The 16,143-nt window shown below is 40.3% G+C and overlaps 3 protein-coding genes and 1 non-coding gene across 6 annotated transcripts; 3 read left to right on the top strand and 1 right to left on the bottom strand.

The window, feature by feature from the left end:
• Positions 1-1,887: 1,887 nt before the first annotated feature.
• LOC140771905 (protein WALLS ARE THIN 1-like) lies at positions 1,888-4,348 on the top strand. Its single transcript, XM_073113735.1, has 6 exons — positions 1,888-2,187; positions 2,269-2,331; positions 2,411-2,527; positions 2,594-3,038; positions 3,547-3,698; positions 3,801-4,348. Exons 1-6 carry the CDS (start codon positions 1,979-1,981, stop codon positions 4,012-4,014), a joined length of 1,200 nt encoding a protein of 399 aa, XP_072969836.1. The 5' UTR covers positions 1,888-1,978; the 3' UTR covers positions 4,015-4,348.
• Positions 4,349-5,728: 1,380 nt separating this feature from the next.
• LOC140777726 (U1 spliceosomal RNA) lies at positions 5,729-5,888 on the top strand. Its single transcript, XR_012107074.1, has one exon. It is a non-coding gene; the product is annotated as a U1 spliceosomal RNA (small nuclear RNA).
• A 673-nt stretch (positions 5,889-6,561) lies between these two features.
• Positions 6,562-9,986, bottom strand: LOC140771893 (protein SOSEKI 3-like). 2 transcript variants are annotated; one of them, XM_073113724.1, is made up of 6 exons: positions 9,402-9,986; positions 9,249-9,318; positions 9,052-9,167; positions 8,022-8,919; positions 7,128-7,421; positions 6,562-7,035 (listed from the first exon to the last, which is right to left on the bottom strand). In XM_073113724.1, exons 1-6 carry the CDS (start codon positions 9,604-9,606, stop codon positions 6,969-6,971), a joined length of 1,650 nt encoding a protein of 549 aa, XP_072969825.1. In that variant the 5' UTR covers positions 9,607-9,986; the 3' UTR covers positions 6,562-6,968. The 2 variants fall into 2 exon arrangements, with proteins under 2 accessions (XP_072969825.1, XP_072969817.1); XM_073113716.1 differs by having other exon boundaries at positions 6,563-7,035; positions 7,128-7,430; positions 9,402-9,955.
• Positions 9,987-10,398: 412 nt separating this feature from the next.
• LOC140777581 (uncharacterized) lies at positions 10,399-16,116 on the top strand. 2 transcript variants are annotated; one of them, XM_073121801.1, is made up of 6 exons: positions 10,399-11,160; positions 11,471-14,305; positions 14,552-14,605; positions 14,948-15,293; positions 15,380-15,507; positions 15,627-16,116. In XM_073121801.1, the coding sequence occupies exons 1-4, from the start codon at positions 10,414-10,416 to the stop codon at positions 15,206-15,208; spliced, it is 3,897 nt and encodes a 1,298-aa protein (XP_072977902.1). In that variant the 5' UTR covers positions 10,399-10,413; the 3' UTR covers positions 15,209-15,293; positions 15,380-15,507; positions 15,627-16,116. The 2 variants fall into 2 exon arrangements, with proteins under 2 accessions (XP_072977902.1, XP_072977896.1); XM_073121795.1 differs by having other exon boundaries at positions 15,377-15,507; positions 15,627-16,115.
• The last annotated feature ends 27 nt before the right edge of the window (positions 16,117-16,143 follow it).

Raw genomic sequence — 16,143 nt, forward strand, 5'->3', positions numbered from 1 at the left:
TCTACGTTTGCAAATATCTAAGAGAGAGGAGGGTTTTTGCAAAAATAAATAAATAAATCTATGTGAGAGAAAAAGTAGTTAATTTTACAAAAAAGGCACCCTTTTTATTAGAAATCCTTCGATGGGACCATCCATCATCAACCCAAAGAACTCTTAACTAACAGGCAGCATCATCCATGACAGAGAGATTTGTATGAATGCAGAGGAACACAAGAAGCTGATCAGAACTTGTAACTACCCACTAATCCCTCTTTTCTTTTTTAGCTAAAACAAAGTGCAAAGGGCCAAGAAGTAAAAGAAATGAATGGTCCCATCTGTTACCTCCCACATCTCTTTCATTTTTGATGCACCAATGCCAGATCTCACTGTATTTTCTAGACAGGAACGGGGGTCTGAACTCAACTCACAAGGAAGAAGATGGTGGGTGGTGGGTTTGCTTTGTTGAATTTCTTTTATGATTAGAATGTGAACTTTATTCAAACTTTGAATCTAAATTTAAGTAGCGCCCACACATTAAGATACAGTGATTTTGAATGTATACTTCTAAAACGAGTCTTATCATTCGTGTGTATGTGTTTCTAATTGTTAAGAATATAAGAGCATAAGTAATATTCGGAGTAAGTTAGTGCCTCTAAGTTCGGTCATCTTGTTGGGTGTATATCGTCATATTTATCATGCAGATTCGACAAGTCTTATTACATTCGAAGAATTTAGGTATGCGTGATAAAAAATGTCGGGACGAATTGATATGTGGCTGATAGTGCGCCTGGAGTGACTTGCATGAGATCGTCCGACACCAAATCTCTATCTCTAATATATCAGCATTAACTTAATTTATGCATAATACCCTTTAGGCTGTGATTTGATAACTCAACTATTTTTGATAATAAAAAGACAAAAAATACCCTTATTAAAACAAAAATAGTTAGAATATCCTTTTAGTTTCAAATGACAGGGATATGCAAGCGGAAAACATAACTTAGAAGGGTATAAAACGCTAAAAAAGAAAGAAATAAGAAGACATCATAAAAAATGGTTAATTAACTAGTGAGATTGGAATTATGAAGGGGAAGTGGGGGGGATGGGTAGGAGTAGGATTTTGTGGAGGATTAGTTACATGATGGGTTGTCTCAATCGAGGAGGGCAAGATGTCCCTTAAAGCAGGAGAATGCTTTGGCACCTGAAGACGCCCCATGAGGCGGATGCGAGGAAGAGAGAGAGAGGGGAAAGTGGTGAGAGAACTTTAATCTGGGAGTGGAGTAGTAGTGGAAACCACATTAAAATATATCTACCTCTTCCGGACCTAATCATAAAAGGCTCTCTTAGATTTAGCTCTGTCCTTAAATGAAAAAGAAAGAAGAAAAAGAATCGAAGAAATGGATTAATTCCTTCTTTATAACAACTGTTCCAACCAGCTTGGGCCATAAATAAATAACAAAGAAGACTTAATTACTCACTAGTCCCTCTGAGAAAGAATGATGCAATTAAAACAAATACAGGGTCCAAACCGCAAAACCACATTATATATATATATATATAAGGTGGCATATGCTAAAAAATAATAATAATAAACTCTTGTCGTGCGACCTATCCGATCTCGCCATCTTCCTCAATTATGGTCGTCTAAGTTGATCGATCAACATCCCTCCCTCGTAGTGCGCTCGCCGCTGTCGCCTCAGACCAAATGCCAAAGAGCACGCACAAACACTTGCATCTCACCATTCCATCCATCCATCCATGCCTACAGTTTAGTATTTTATTTATCAAATTATTTCTCTAACTCATAAAAAATTCGTATAGACCCAATGAATATTTATAAATCCAGAGAATTAATGTGGCTCTTTTTTTTTCCCCCTTCTCTCATCCATATTTAGACCCCCCTACCACTCCTCACTTCTCTACTTCTCTACTACCCATCTCTCTCTCTCTCTTCTTGGGACTACTTCTTTTGAAGTGGTGGTGGTGATAGTGATCGGAGATGGCGGATGCCGATGCCAAGCAAATATGCGGCGTACCGGAACGGGTCCAGCTGCATGTGGCCATGCTGGCCCTGCAGTTCGGCTACGCCGGCTTCCATGTCGTCTCCCGCGCCGCCCTTAACATGGGGATAAGTAAGGTCGTCTTCCCCGTCTACCGGAACATCATCGCCTTGATCCTGCTCGTGCCCTTCGCCTACTTCCTCGAGAAGTATGACCACTAACTCATTTTATACATCTACATACATATATATATGTATATTTTTCTCATAATTAATATGTGTGAGTGTAGGAAGGACAGGCCAGCCATCACACTAAATTTTCTTGTTCAATTCTTCCTACTTGCACTCTGTGGGTACGTATTATTTTCTTTGTCATCAGAAGTTGATATATATATACTCTTCTATGTTAATATCTTTGATTCATTATTGAAGTATAACTGCAAACCAAGGCTTCTACCTACTTGGTCTGGATAACACCTCTCCTACCTTCGCCTCCGCCATCCAAAACTCTGTTCCAGCGATCACTTTCGTCATGGCCGCTGCTCTACGGTACGATGTTATTGTAAGAGCTTAAGCTGAAAGAGAACAGTAGGTCTTAATCGATCTTATATGTAGGATTGAGAAGGTCCGTATCGATCGAAGAGATGGCATTGCGAAGATCATCGGCACCTTAGCCTGCGTCGCCGGGGCATCGATCATAACGTTATACAAAGGGCCGGCGATATTCGCGCCTTCGCATGCCCTAACTGATCGGACGAGCAGTATAGCAACTACTTCCTCATCCTCATCGTCACCGCCTGCGGTCTTATGGCTAGGCGACGCTGAGGGGAAGAACTGGACGCTTGGGTGCATATACTTGATCGGACACTGCTTGTCGTGGTCCGGTTGGCTCGTCCTCCAGGCGCCGGTGCTGAAGAAGTATCCGGCGAGGTTGTCCGTGACGTCCTACACTTGCTTCTTTGGAGTCATCCAGTTCTTGGTCATTGCTGCCTTCATTGAGAGAGATGCCAAAGCTTGGATGTTTCACTCTGATTCAGAACTCTTCACCATCCTATATGCCGTAAGGAGTTAAAGACTTTTTTTTTTAAATTTTATTTTTATACGCATGGTTGCATATAGTTTGCAAGTTGGATAGCAACTAGTATGCACCCTTGCAAGGGGGAAGAGGTATAGAAAGCTTTACAGTATTTTTTTCTGAATTCATAGTCTTCTTGGAAAAAGCTAGCTTTGGACTTGGCTGGCTTTCATCTTTAGAGACAACTAGTGGTAGACATAATGGGAGATAAGCCTTTATTTCATGCTTTCTCTTTAGCTTTTCAGATATTCATATAAAAGTTCGCAAATGGCATCATTATAGTCGAAACCAAATCAATATGTCACCTTAGATCTCTTCCTTATTCATTTGCCATGCATCAAGGTAATACTTTCACTGGCCTTGAGCATGCCTAGCTAGTCCCATGAAATTAAGAAGTTATAAATCTGAATATATATATATATATATATTCAGATATATACAAAGTTATAAGCTATGTACTGAGTACTAACACAAAATATGAATCAAACTCTAGGGTTTCATCGCATCCGGTGTCGCTTTCGCCGTTCAGATATGGTGCATCGACAGAGGTGGTCCGGTCTTCGTCGCCGTCTACCAGCCGGTCCAGACCCTAGTTGTTGCCATTATGGCCTCCATTGCTTTAAGGGAGCAGTTCTACCTTGGAGGGTACTACAATACCTAATTTTTAACATACATGCATGATACAAAAACTATCAGGCTAGTTCTATCTTTAATTTGTCATTCGTTTAATTGTATGTATATATGCAGGATAATAGGTGCAGTATTTATCATAATTGGGCTCTACTTAGTTCTATGGGGAAAGAGTGAAGAGAAAGCATTTGCTGCCAAGGAGGCCACTGCATTGGTTTCTTCCAGTACTTATGAGCATGATGGACTTAGATCAACTCCTGCTTCATTTAAGTCTTCTTCTCTGGCTCAACCACTACTGCCATCTTCCACCTCAGAGAACAATGTAGTCTAAAAGAATCACAAGTATGGACTAATTTTAATGCTATGTTGTGAAGATCCAAGGAAAGGATGTATGGGGTTTGTGTGAGAAGTATATAGGGTTTTACATGTGTTCACTTAAATTGTTAGGTTTGATTAAGTTGGTGAGCTTGTGTTAGTACTACTTTGTTGATAGAAGCTTTGAGGTTTGCATGCATGCCTTTGGTTTGTTTGTTGTTGTCCTTTCCTCACGTATTCCTTGTAAGTTGTAAACTTGTGAAGGAGAATTAATCATAGCATCTCTCCTCTTTTTATAGCTTGAATTATTTGGTGATAAAGATAAGAATCTAAGATTTGCTGACTCAGAATAGTTACTCTCTCGCTCTCTCTCTCTCTCTCTCTCTCTCTCTCTCTCTCTCTCTCTCTCTCTAAACATAAGAATGGATTAATTACTTTCAATGATGATGGATGATTCTGCAATAAGGCAGTGAAATTAGTGGGTTATATGCAAAAAGGACCCCACTTTTAAATTACGGAATGAAAATAAAGTTTCCAATCTCCAATCATATCATCCGTGAACCACTAACTTAAAAGTAGATTCAAATCTCTGGTCAAAGTTATATATATCTTAAATGAAAAATAAAATATGATAGTAACACAGGAAAATAATAGATTGATCCCTAAGATCTTAGCAATTTGAATCTTAGGACTTGTCTCAATCCTCTTAAATGGCCTTTAATAAAATCCAACTTTCCACACAGGAATTCAGGCACTGGAGGTACTGTGGGGTTCCGTGAATAAGCTTATTTGTAATAGATCATAACCTATAAGTTAATTATAAACTAATTAAATAGGTTAAGTTTGAACAACTAAATTAAAGTTCCAACCATAAGGAACTCAAACCAGAGTTTTAATATGCTTTCGGTCACAAATAGGTTTAATTATTACTACTTTTATTGGTGAAACATAATAAAGAGGAATTAAAGAAGTTATTATACAAAGATTAGTGCGTTCATAGTTAGATTGAGCTCATGTAGGTGATAAAGAAAGCTCAAAGAGCACTCCAGGAAACACGAGACCAGTCCATCACTATCTAGGCCTAGCCTTAGTGGCCCAGTTGACGTTAAATTTTCAGGGGCCTAACGATGAAACCCACTAAATATTATAAATCTCAACATCAAGGTCCACAATGCTGGGTGGGATATTTTCTTTTCACACCTTCCATTATGAGTCTTATTCTAGTTCACGCCAGAACGACACCCTGCTTATAAAAAAGTGAAATTAGAGGGTGTAAACAGTAAACTGCAAGTCTGTTCACTAATGGGCCGGATTAACGCCTTGGGCCAGGGCTCGTCCTGAGTTCTTCAAACCATTGTTTAAAAATTTACAAAAGACACACTCCTGAGTTAATTTTCTCTTATTAAATATGCAGGTGTCAAACTAAAAATAGTATAAAATAGAGGGTGCAAACGGTTAAATTGAGTCTCACACAACTAATTACACTCGTCCGCTAGTTTATGTAAACTTAAGCTTAATCCCGTTTGTTAAGTACGTTGTGGCCTCTGATGACGATTAGAAGGAAAGGGATACCGTCCGTCCATTCCTGCGAGCCATGTTACGTGGCACCAATCAGAGGGAGTTATATATGTAGAGAGAGAGACGGAGCGGTTTAGTCCCACATCGGCTGGTTGGAGAGAGCGGAGGACGTCCAAGGTCTATAAGAAGGAGGGATGGGCTGACGTTTCTCCATACTTACCTGGACGGGGTCGATGGGCGATCAAGAAGGCTCATGGCCTAGGTCAGCGGCCTCCATTGCACTTGGGAGGAGCGCTGGCTTACCATCTCCCCAAGTGGGAGAGTGGACGTCATAATTTGTGGCAGAGGGGGTACGCGCACGCGCGGCCCCTAGCAACCCTAAATCAAATTGTTTCGTTATTTTTGTGGTTTTATCATAATTACTAAAAGTTTTATTAAACATTTAGCATAATAAAAAATAGTTTTATCTTAATGCATGATAATTTAGATGAAGTAGGAATCCATTTATTTTTTAGTTTGTTGTTAAATGCTACTGAATTTAAAATTTCTGTGTGTTATTATTAGCATGGATATCAGATTTTTAATTCCTATTTTCTTATTCTAACTTAGATTTAAAATAAGGGAGATGACCCTTTATCCTAACATTAAAAATCTAGTTATCTTCTAAATTATGGATAAAAATATGAATTAGAAATCTTTTTATCCCTATTTTCTTAAATATCACTGAATCTAATATAACTATTAATCTAATCAATATTCCTACAATATTATTATTATTATTATCATACATACAAAATTTCTTATCCCTATTTTCTTATTCTAACTTAGAATTGAAATAAGGAAGATGACCCTCTATCTTAGCATTGAAATTTTAGTTCTCTTTTAAACTATGGTTAAAGACTAACCATTATACTAGTTCTAAAAGAAAAGGTCAAAATACTTTAGTCGTAATTATAATATTTTAAAGCAAGCAATGAAAATAAAGATAGTTTGAAAATTCTTGGTGGCATTTATGTAAATAACCTTAAAAAATAATTGTAATGTTTGAATTCTATAATTCAAAAGCTTCCAACTGGATAGGGTATGTTTGACATCCTGTTCAGGACCACAATAATTCAGAGCTGCTATGTAGTCGGGCACATGCAAGTGCTTGCTATCACCCTAAAGACAGGTACAACGTTCTAAAATAGACGTCTGACAGAGTCTAATAAGGTCCTCAGGTTGATGAGCAACTTGCCCAAAGTCCTCAATAGTTCTGGCATTGCATCAAAGGTGGGCAACTCATTTATGTTAAATGGACAAAAGCCACCACTGTAGTTCATAAATTGAATAGAATGGAATGGAACTACAACTTCTATGACAGTTACAACCCAACCTCCAAGCTCATCTGTAAAGAAAGCAGCTGCCTAGAAAACAAGGGGAAAGACAAATAAGAATAGCGACCCCTTACGGTCAATCAGAATTGTCGTCGTTGGATAGAGATGTAGATTGTATAATAACCTTTGCGCCAGAAGCAAGCCTGTAGGATTAAGATGGAGCAATGTCAAACTGACAGCTTAAGAGGAAAATAAAATGACTGCTATTAAGATAGATGGGGAGCATTTAACTTGCCTTTCTTCGATCTTGAATACCTTCTCCTTTTCTTCTTTGAATGATTCTAACCTCATGGAAGATCCTTTCGATGGGAAAGACTCGGACATCCTTCTGCTTCCAACCTTCCATGAACTGGGAGGTGTGGATCTGCTGCTTTCTGACCCTGCTGAGGAGTTCCTTCTGGCTGAAATAGGTGGCGAAAATGTTTCATTATTTGACTGCTTGTATGGTGTCACTTTGATCATCTGTGGGAGACATTTTGAATTTGCCGAATGCGCTGAGCTTTCTGTATCCCGTTTCAAGCCAGCGATCCTGTAAGTTCTGCAAGACATTCCTTTAGGAAAAGTAATAGAATCCAAAACAAAAGAAACAATAACACCAAGAGAGATAATTACTTCCAAATGAATATTTCGGACCCACGGACTAATTGACCAATAATGCAGGGGGTGCAACACATTGTGGAATAACATGCAAAAGTAATCATATCTGAAAATGAATCAGATCCTTCATAAAACTGTGTCATATAAGAATGTCTATGTTCTACTATTTTGGAACATTTCCTTATGCTTTGACCTGTGGAGTAAAGATCCCAAATTCAAGCCAGCTATAGTGATAACTAAGGAATATGGACATCAGCTAGTTAATTTGGAAAACCAGATCGAAATCAGATAATTACAAATTTGAGATATTGAATCAGTGGTCCCGAATACTTTATCACAAGACAGCTATCAATAGAACAATATTCAGCTCACTTCTGATTCACTTTAAACCCAGAATTGAACAACCAGACAGGTGAGTTTTGGTCATGAACGATGAATTCAAGCTCCTCGAAAAGCAAAATGATTCACAGATTTGAATCATACAGAAAGGACTATAGAATATATTGTTGACAATTAGTTATGCCAAGATTACCTGTCCTCACTGATGGATGAAGAGCGTTTGAGAGTGGGGACCCGTCTCCCTGCTCCCTCCTGTATCTTTGTTTCAAGCAAGCTTCCACTGAAGTATTCTGCTTTTGGCCTCAATCTCGTCAACCTTGGAGTATTTGATATGTGATCACTATCCCCTGGTGTCATTGGAGATGAAAATGCTTGAGATGGATAGCACATTTGAGTAAATCTCGGCCTGTAGGTCGGCACAAGATCAATGCTTCGGTGACCCTTGACAGATATTGCACCACATGTAATTAGCTGCATAAGCAAATTTGGAGCCTTCAGCTTTGCCCCTTCAGGGACATAAAATTCCTCCTCCGCCAATGTCCTAAAGCTGTTCCTCTTGCTAACCTCAGCTCTTATTAGAGACTCTAACGTATCTACTGTGCCACCTGACAAAGCACTAGATGAAGTTGGTGGTGGCGATGCTTCAACTATCTCAGACCATTCTTTTGATCGAGGAGTCCGGTTAAGGTAGTGTTCTTGGAACTCAGGATCCGATGGCTCATCATCTGTTGAGACCCTCTTGATGCAGATCTCCGGCGGAAGAGTCTTATTCCCTTTATCATCAGTTTGGGTAGAAACATCATGAGCTACAAAGGGCTTGTAGACTTTGTACTCTGTTAGGCTTGGGGAGCTTGTCCCCGATGATGGAGCATTTCTTTCCCTAATATCCGGAGAGCAGTCACTGGAAGAGCCAGAATTAGGAGTGCAGCATTGCTCGTTCTCTCGGAGAGAAGAAATAGGAGGTGATGCTGCTGGTGGTGAAACTTTTGCCTCTTTAATAACAATGGGAGAAGATGAGTAAGAAGAACAACCTTCTTGCTGGTGTTTCAGGTTCTCATTCTTCGGGCTGCTTAAGCCATGATGTTGTTGATCTAAAAGAAGACCAAAAAAATAAGAAACGTATATAAGATATATTTGGGTTTTCAATTGAAGAACTCTTCTGGGTTTACTACTAGAATTAACAATTTAGAAGAGAAGATTCTCATTGGCAATTCGTAAAATACCTGGTGGGGATCGATCCAAGAGCTCGGAACCCTTGAGAATATACTCATTGCCCCGCGCAGGGAGAACCAAGTCGTCCTCGGAGAGGTCGTGCCACACAAAACCATTCTTGTAGCTCCTGCGACACCACCCCGCAGATTAATTTACCAATCTAGAAACGCAAAGATACGGTTTTTATCATCTGGGTCCTCTCAATTACCTCTTACACGACCATGAATACATGGAAGCGATGCCCTTTCCTCGCAGCACATTTAGCCGGTTAATTACATCTACCCAAACAACAAAAAGAATTATCGAAATCAGACCAAAATGAATCCAAGATTGCTCCTTTATCCTTTCTAGATCTCATTACCTCTTAGATAGAGCCCGTCAGGAGAGGAGAGCGGGACCTCGATGAAATGGGGGTGCTCGAGGCGGCGATTCTGACAGAGGTAATAAACCACCGGAATCCTCTTTCCCTGGTGTAGACTTGGCTGCTTCGGCGGCGGCTCCGACCAGACCTTGGTCCTTTCAGGGCTTGCCGCTTGCACCCCAAATCTCCTCGCTCGCGCCTCCATCTCTCGGTATCTTCCCTCCCCTACAAAGAGAACTCGCTTTTGGAGGAGAAAGGCGACACCTTTGCTGGTGTCAGAGAAGTCCCATTCCAACTACCTCAGGCTGACAACTAATGATAGGAGTAGTAATGGTGGGTGGGTGGTTCGAAGTGCTACAGAGACATAAAAATAATTTCTTTTTATCTTCTTCTTCTTCCTCACATTGGGGTGAGATGGCTATGCAGAGTTATGGGCACTTTTAAGACATAGAAAAAGAAGAGGAGGGAATGAGATGGAAGGGTACCAATGGAGGCATTTATGAGTTCGAATATGGATTGGCTGCTCATGTATGTGTATATTAATGCTACTTCAACTAATATGTGATGCATTCACTCTAACAAAAACAAATAAATAAATAATATAAAAACTAATGTGATGTACCGTGCATGTACGTTGTTGTTGTTCCCTGCACATGCCATGAGTTCAATCACAGAGCTGGCCATTTGCAAATTGCAACTCTCCATGGCCCACATCTAGGGGTCTAGATGTCTTCATCATTGTTAGAATTAGGATATTCTCTGTATAAATGACTTGGATGATGTGGATAAACTTGCATAGGCATATATCTAGAGAGGATTATAACATGCATCTTGAAAGATAAAAGAAGGTCAAATGTATAATTGGAAGTTTTGAGTTGCTATATATCTATATATTTATAAAGCCTAGAAAATAAAATGGACTCGAGTTTGTGTAGCCCTATTTTTGTCTATGTTTGCGATCATGTGATATTGATCGTGCAAGTTAAACAGCAATAATTAATATATATAATCGATGTATTGGTATACTGACGCGCGAGTGAAAGTAATAGAATTAGCTCTGAAGGTGACCAGGCCATGGGCTAGGGCATTGGGCTTGGTTGGTTTTTGGGCCGGATCGGGGTTGGTACTATGCCAAGATCCGGATCCGGGTCTAGATCAGTGCAGGCAAATCCTTCTTGATCCTCCTAACCCTACCGGGTTCTCGGGCTTCACCAGCCGCGGCTCCGCCCAGTCCACGGCGACAGCGATGGAGCAACCCCATTCCGTCCGCGTCCTAATCCGACCTCCGCCTCCTCCTCCTCCTGCAAGCTCTTCTCCTCCCTCATCCGCCTCCGCTTCCTCTTCCACTGCTCCAAACCCTCCTCCTTCGAATCCCACCACCAGCACAGCAACTACCTCTTCTCTTCCTCTCGATGGCGTCGTGGTCGTCGGTTTCATAGGAAGCAAGCCGACCACAGACGTGACCAATCTCATCAACCGTATCCTCGACGCCTGCGTCTTTGGCTCCGGCGGGCTCGACAAGGATCTGGTCACCACCCATTCCGAGTTGGGTCTCGGAGAAGAGGACTGGTTCCGGCGGAGGAGGATTAGTTATTACCATGACCCGGAGAAAGGGATGGTCTTCTTGCAGTTCTCGTCGTTAATCTCGCCGTTGGTGTTGCTGTCATTGTCCCAAACAGGTGGTGGGCATGATGGGGTCGCATCGGTTTTGGAGGATTGGGAAGCTGGAGACCTCCGCGGAATGCTCTTCATGTTCTCCGTGAGTCCTTTCTCTCCTTTATCTTGTTCTTTTTCTTTATTTTTTCTTTCTTTTTGCTGAATTAGGTTTTGTGTGAATAATTTTAAGAACCCAGTAAAAGAATAGGGGCTTGCGGTGTTCGTTCTACTTGATTTTATTGAGTTCTTTAATGTTGAGTTAGGGTTTGTGTGAATATAGTATTTTATAGGTGTTTTGGCCTATTGGCTTGTCCTTGGTCTATTAAAACCTCTAATTCTACCGATAATAAAACCAAGTAGATTTTTTTTATTTGAAAAAAAGGGAGTTAAGGTTATTCTGTGAATTGTATCAGGTGTGCCATGTTATTGTATTTCTTCATGAAGGTATTCGTTTCGATGTCCAAATTTTGAAAAAGTTTCGGATGCTACAAGCTGCAAAGCATGCTCTCTTACCATTTTTGAGATCACAAATAGCACCTACATTGCTATCAAAAGCACCTTCGACTCACTCACTGCCAACTGCTCCAAGAGCATCGTCTGCTTCCCCTAGCCGACGTGGTGGTTCTAAGAATCGACATGGTTCTGCAATTTCTTTGATGTCGGGCACAAGTTCTAATCCATCCGTGCTGCCGGGTCATTGCTCTCCGGTCATTCTTTTTGTTTTTGATGATGATCTAGTGGATGGGTCAAATGCTGCACCCAGTTCAGAGGATTCTGGTGATGTATCACCTGCAAACCAGTCTTCTAGTATAGGTGGATTAGTGAAGCCAAACTCCACAAGTAAAGGTTCTGGATCTTTAGTAATGTTGGCACGGCCAGCGACCAAAAGCGAAAGCAGTTTCAGGAAAAAACTGCATTCTTCTCTAGAGGCACAAATTCGCTTTTTGATTAAGAAGTGTCGCACCCTGATTGTTGCAGAGCATGGTCATCTTGGTCCTAGAGGTGCTGGCAGTATGAGTTCCCTGCCATTGTTTACACTTGATGCAACAAGGGTTGTTGCACTTTTAGATAGATCTATAAATCAAAAGGGTGAACCATTGGACCTTGTGACAGGTCTTATTGAGGAAGCTTTGAATTCAAAATCACCACCAGATTTGCTTTCGCTTGAGAACTATTTCCAGCTTTTGAGTAATGATGACATTCAATCAATAAAGGATTTTATACTCAGGCAGTCTGACACACTAAGAGGTAGGGGGAGCCTTTCAAGTAATGCAAGCAGTGGATCTGTTGTTGGTGTTGGTATGGTAGCTGCTGCAGCTGCTGCCGCAGCTGCTTCGGCTGCTGCTGGGAAGCCATTTAGTGCACCTGAACTCCCAAGTTTAGATAGCTGGTTGTCATTAAGTAGTATGATTCTAGCTGCTTTGCTTTCTTTCAAAAGTGGCTTAATCAATGACATGGGAAATATTAAGAAACCTTCCCTCGAAAGAAGTGCTAATGAGCCTCATGAAGCACAGATCTCTCCATTAGGAACTAGTGCTGTTGAAGCTGCTGTATCTTGCTTGGAGAGTAGCAAAGGGATAAATATGAGGTTTTCTATTTCCTGGTGCGAAAGAGCTCTTCCAGCTGCTAAGGAGGTTTATTTGAAAGATTTGCCTGCTTGTTACCCCACTAGTATGCACAAGGCACAATTGGAGAAAGCACTCCAGGCTTTTCATTCCATGGTCAAAGGGCCAGCAGTGCAAATATTCTCAAAGAACTTGGAAGATGATTGCAGATCAATTTGGGAATCTGGAAGGCAACTGTGTGATGCTGTGAGCCTAACAGGAAGACCATGCATGCACCCAAGGCACATTGTCAAGAACTGTAAATCATCCTCAGAAGATGTTGTAAAGCAACACTCGAGTGGGCATGTTTTCCTTCATGCATGTGCTTGTGGGCGCTCAAGGCGCCTTCGAGATGATCCTTTTGATTTTGAAATTGCAAATATCACTTTCAATTGCTTTGCTAACTGTGAAGATCTCCTCCCAACTCTTTCACTTCCAAGAGGAAACAAAACAGGACCTCTTCCTCTAAACAAGTGGCATCTGATGCGCCTTGGAGGAGCAAGATATTATAAACCATCCAAAGGCTTGCTTCAAACTGGTTTCTGTCCCACGGAGAAGTACCTGTTGAAGTGGACCATTTCAATTGGGAAACAGAACACACCGCCTAATGGTGCTACTGTTAAATCTTCTGTGCTGAGTGTAGCTCCAGTTACTAGTACTGTCTCTGCTGTGGTTGAAGGGAAGTCTGGTGGAGGTCAGGTCCTGGGAGAAGCTAAGCTTGGAAAATTGGAAAATCCGAGAAAACAACAAGAAACGACAACCATTACTGACTCAAATATCAGCTTTGGTAAAGGTCTTCCAACCTTTACTTTGAAAAAACCTTTTTCTGAAGTCGTTGCTGGTACTAGTATAACGGATTCAACATTTCCTAGACTTCAGCAGAGAAAACAGAAAAGTAGTGGGGAAAAGGGTTTGCGACAACAAAGTATAGCTGATCAAACTGACGATCAAATTCATGCAGTAGTTTATGATCACCAAGGTACTCGAACTGAAAATATATCTGTATTGGAAAGCACAAATAGGACTAACAGCCAAACTGATGGAAATCCTTTTCTACAGATAGGTAGCAATATAGTGCCAGTAAATGTTGGCAGTGAAAGGCCAAAAGCAAGTAAACCCCTGCAACAATTCATAATCTACATTGGATTTGAACATGAATGTTCTTATGGTCATCGATTTTTATTGACTTCAGAGCATCTGAATGAATTGGGCTCTCCAAAAGTGTTGTCTGACAAAATGCAATCTTCTAGTGATGATATTGAAAGAAATTTAGATAATAAGAACAGTTTGCAGGACAAAGTGCTTAAAGGTTCTTCTGGATGGACAACTATGGCTGCAAAGAGTATGAAAAACAACAGACTGATGGAAACATCGGTTAAAAGTAGCCAACAGCATGATAGATCATCACTGTTCACTAGGACAGATATGGAAAAGTTCCAGCCTGCAGTACCTTCTAATCATGATGAAAATTATGAAGAGAATCTGCAATATGTTAGATTAGACGATGGTGGAGGTGCATGTTCTCTCTTAAATAGGAGAGTGCCTATATATATGGATTGCCCGCATTGCAGGAGCTCTAGCAAAGAGGTCCACCAAAAAATCAAGTTTGCTAGTACTACGTCACAGCTTCAGCGGATATTTTTGGTAAACACTATTAATTAGCTATTGCTTTTTCACTTGCATGCATCCATAAGTAATGTTGCATATTTGGAATTTGGGAATTTACGTCATACTGGCAAGACCACAATCCCAGTAAATCTTTACTGTTGTCAAACTAATATACATCTGGGAAAGCATTCCAATACTAAGGCATCTTCACTTCTAGTCTGTGTGTACACATTATTAATTTCTTTAAAAATTGTAATTCCTCCTCTTCACTTGGTAATGCAGGTGACTCCTGAATTTCCTGTGTTATTGGCAACATGCCCAGTTGTGCAGTTTGAGGCAAGTACCAATCACCATGATGCCTTTCTTTTGCTAGTTGTCTCATAATTGTTCTTTGAACTGTAAGTATTAGTTGTGGTTATCTAATTTTCTAGTTCGAAATACTAACTCATTGTCAAACAATAGGCTTTCATATGTGCCCTCTCATAAACTTCCATAAGAACAACAATCTGCACTCTCTTTCTCATCAATGAAGTTTTATAATTATTTTATGATCATGTAAAAGTTCTGACTATTCATTGCAGTAAGGTGCCTTGTACATGACTGCTAGGCAGGTAGATTGACAGTCCTTATGCTTATTATTTTGTCTAAGAGGTTTCAATGCACATTATACTATATTAGGAATCTTGCCTGCCTCAAGGTATTCTGGACCGTGAGCAGCAATCACGTTTCAGTGTTGGTTGTCGCATTATTCTACCTCCTGAGAGCTTCCTTGTGTTGAGGCTTCCATTTGTTTATGGTGTTCAATTGGATGATGGAAGTCTGCATCCACTTAATCATCTCGAGAATCAACCAGAGCGTACTGCATGGCTTGTCGAAGGCACAGCTTTACAAGTTCTCTCACTGGGAGGTATGCATGATGAGGACAATCCAATGAAGTGAGGAATTCAATGTATACACAGTTTAGCACCTTTTGACCTCTGAAAGATAGCTGTAATTTAATGCATGGAGATCCAAATCACCCAAGGTGAAATCTGACCACTGCCTACCTCATGCTTTATTTAGGATTTATCCAACATATCTAACTTGGTTTGCTTTTTTATGTTGTAGAAGATGTCTAGTGCTCGCTCCCACAACATGGTTCTTGAGTCTTGACAGAGTCCATTCCTCTCAAGGAAACTCTGGTCAATAATAGATTGAAGTTTCTCCTACTTATTGAAGTATCCTGTGCACATGATGAAGTAAATTACACCATCATTAACTTTCTTATACAAAATTAGATAGTTCGACATTGCTTGTTGTTAGCTTCATTTACCTTCTTGTTAATAATTTGACATTGCTCGTCGGTTCTCACATGCAGGTATCTGAGCTTCCTGTATTATGTATTTCACAGACAATACTCCATGTACTTCTTTAGATGAGCAACAGATGTGGTTTCATAAAGGTGAAATTGCTTAACAAATCGACGAAAGATTGCACCTAGGTGAAATGGCAGTGGGAACACCCGATCACCTCGGAGCTGCGAGATCTCATTGTAATATATGCCACATTATGATTCTGGGCACTCCGTCAATTTCATTATTAAGGAGACGTAAGAGTATGTCACAGGAAATTGGTGCCCATGTGTTATTTACCTGTAAAAGTAGCATGCATATACATCTAACGCTTGGATTGTAAAGGCTTTCTTATTGCTCATATGGTTGTAAGTGCTGTGAGATGAAAAGTATATACATCCTTAATTCATATGTTTTAGGTTCATGGTTAGCTTCGGATGTATCAGATGCTTTACATTTTAATTAAGATTATCCTTATTATAGCATATGGATTGAAAGCCATATCCTTGAATCAATCATTGCAATTATTATTATTATTTTTTA

The sequence above is a fragment of the Typha angustifolia genome, chromosome 2 (assembly GCF_048772165.1).
Source record: "Typha angustifolia cultivar Huaian chromosome 2, ASM4877216v1, whole genome shotgun sequence".
Lineage (NCBI taxonomy): Eukaryota > Viridiplantae > Streptophyta > Magnoliopsida > Poales > Typhaceae > Typha > Typha angustifolia.

What these genes read in the sequence shown, in the direction of transcription:
- LOC140777581 (XM_073121801.1), top strand. Translation starts at nt 10,414, where the DNA reads ATGTATTGGTATACTGACGCGCGAGTGAAAGTAATAGAATTAGCTCTG. An exon ending in GAATGCTCTTCATGTTCTCC is followed by an intron (nt 11,161 to 11,470) that starts GTGAGTCCTTTC and finishes GAATTGTATCAG; the next exon opens with GTGTGCCATGTTATTGTATT. An exon ending in AGCTTCAGCGGATATTTTTG is followed by an intron (nt 14,306 to 14,551) that starts GTAAACACTATT and finishes TTGGTAATGCAG; the next exon opens with GTGACTCCTGAATTTCCTGT.
- LOC140771893 (XM_073113716.1), bottom strand. Translation starts at nt 9,606, where the DNA reads ATGGAGGCGCGAGCGAGGAGATTTGGGGTGCAAGCGGCAAGCCCTGAA. An exon ending in TCATCCATCAGTGAGGACAG is followed by an intron (nt 7,431 to 8,021) that starts GTAATCTTGGCA and finishes AATGTCTTGCAG; the next exon opens with AACTTACAGGATCGCTGGCT. An exon ending in GTATTCAAGATCGAAGAAAG is followed by an intron (nt 7,036 to 7,127) that starts GCAAGTTAAATG and finishes TTAATCCTACAG; the next exon opens with GCTTGCTTCTGGCGCAAAGG.
- LOC140771905 (XM_073113735.1), top strand. Translation starts at nt 1,979, where the DNA reads ATGGCGGATGCCGATGCCAAGCAAATATGCGGCGTACCGGAACGGGTC. An exon ending in GTCATGGCCGCTGCTCTACG is followed by an intron (nt 2,528 to 2,593) that starts GTACGATGTTAT and finishes TCTTATATGTAG; the next exon opens with GATTGAGAAGGTCCGTATCG. An exon ending in TCTTCACCATCCTATATGCC is followed by an intron (nt 3,039 to 3,546) that starts GTAAGGAGTTAA and finishes ATCAAACTCTAG; the next exon opens with GGTTTCATCGCATCCGGTGT.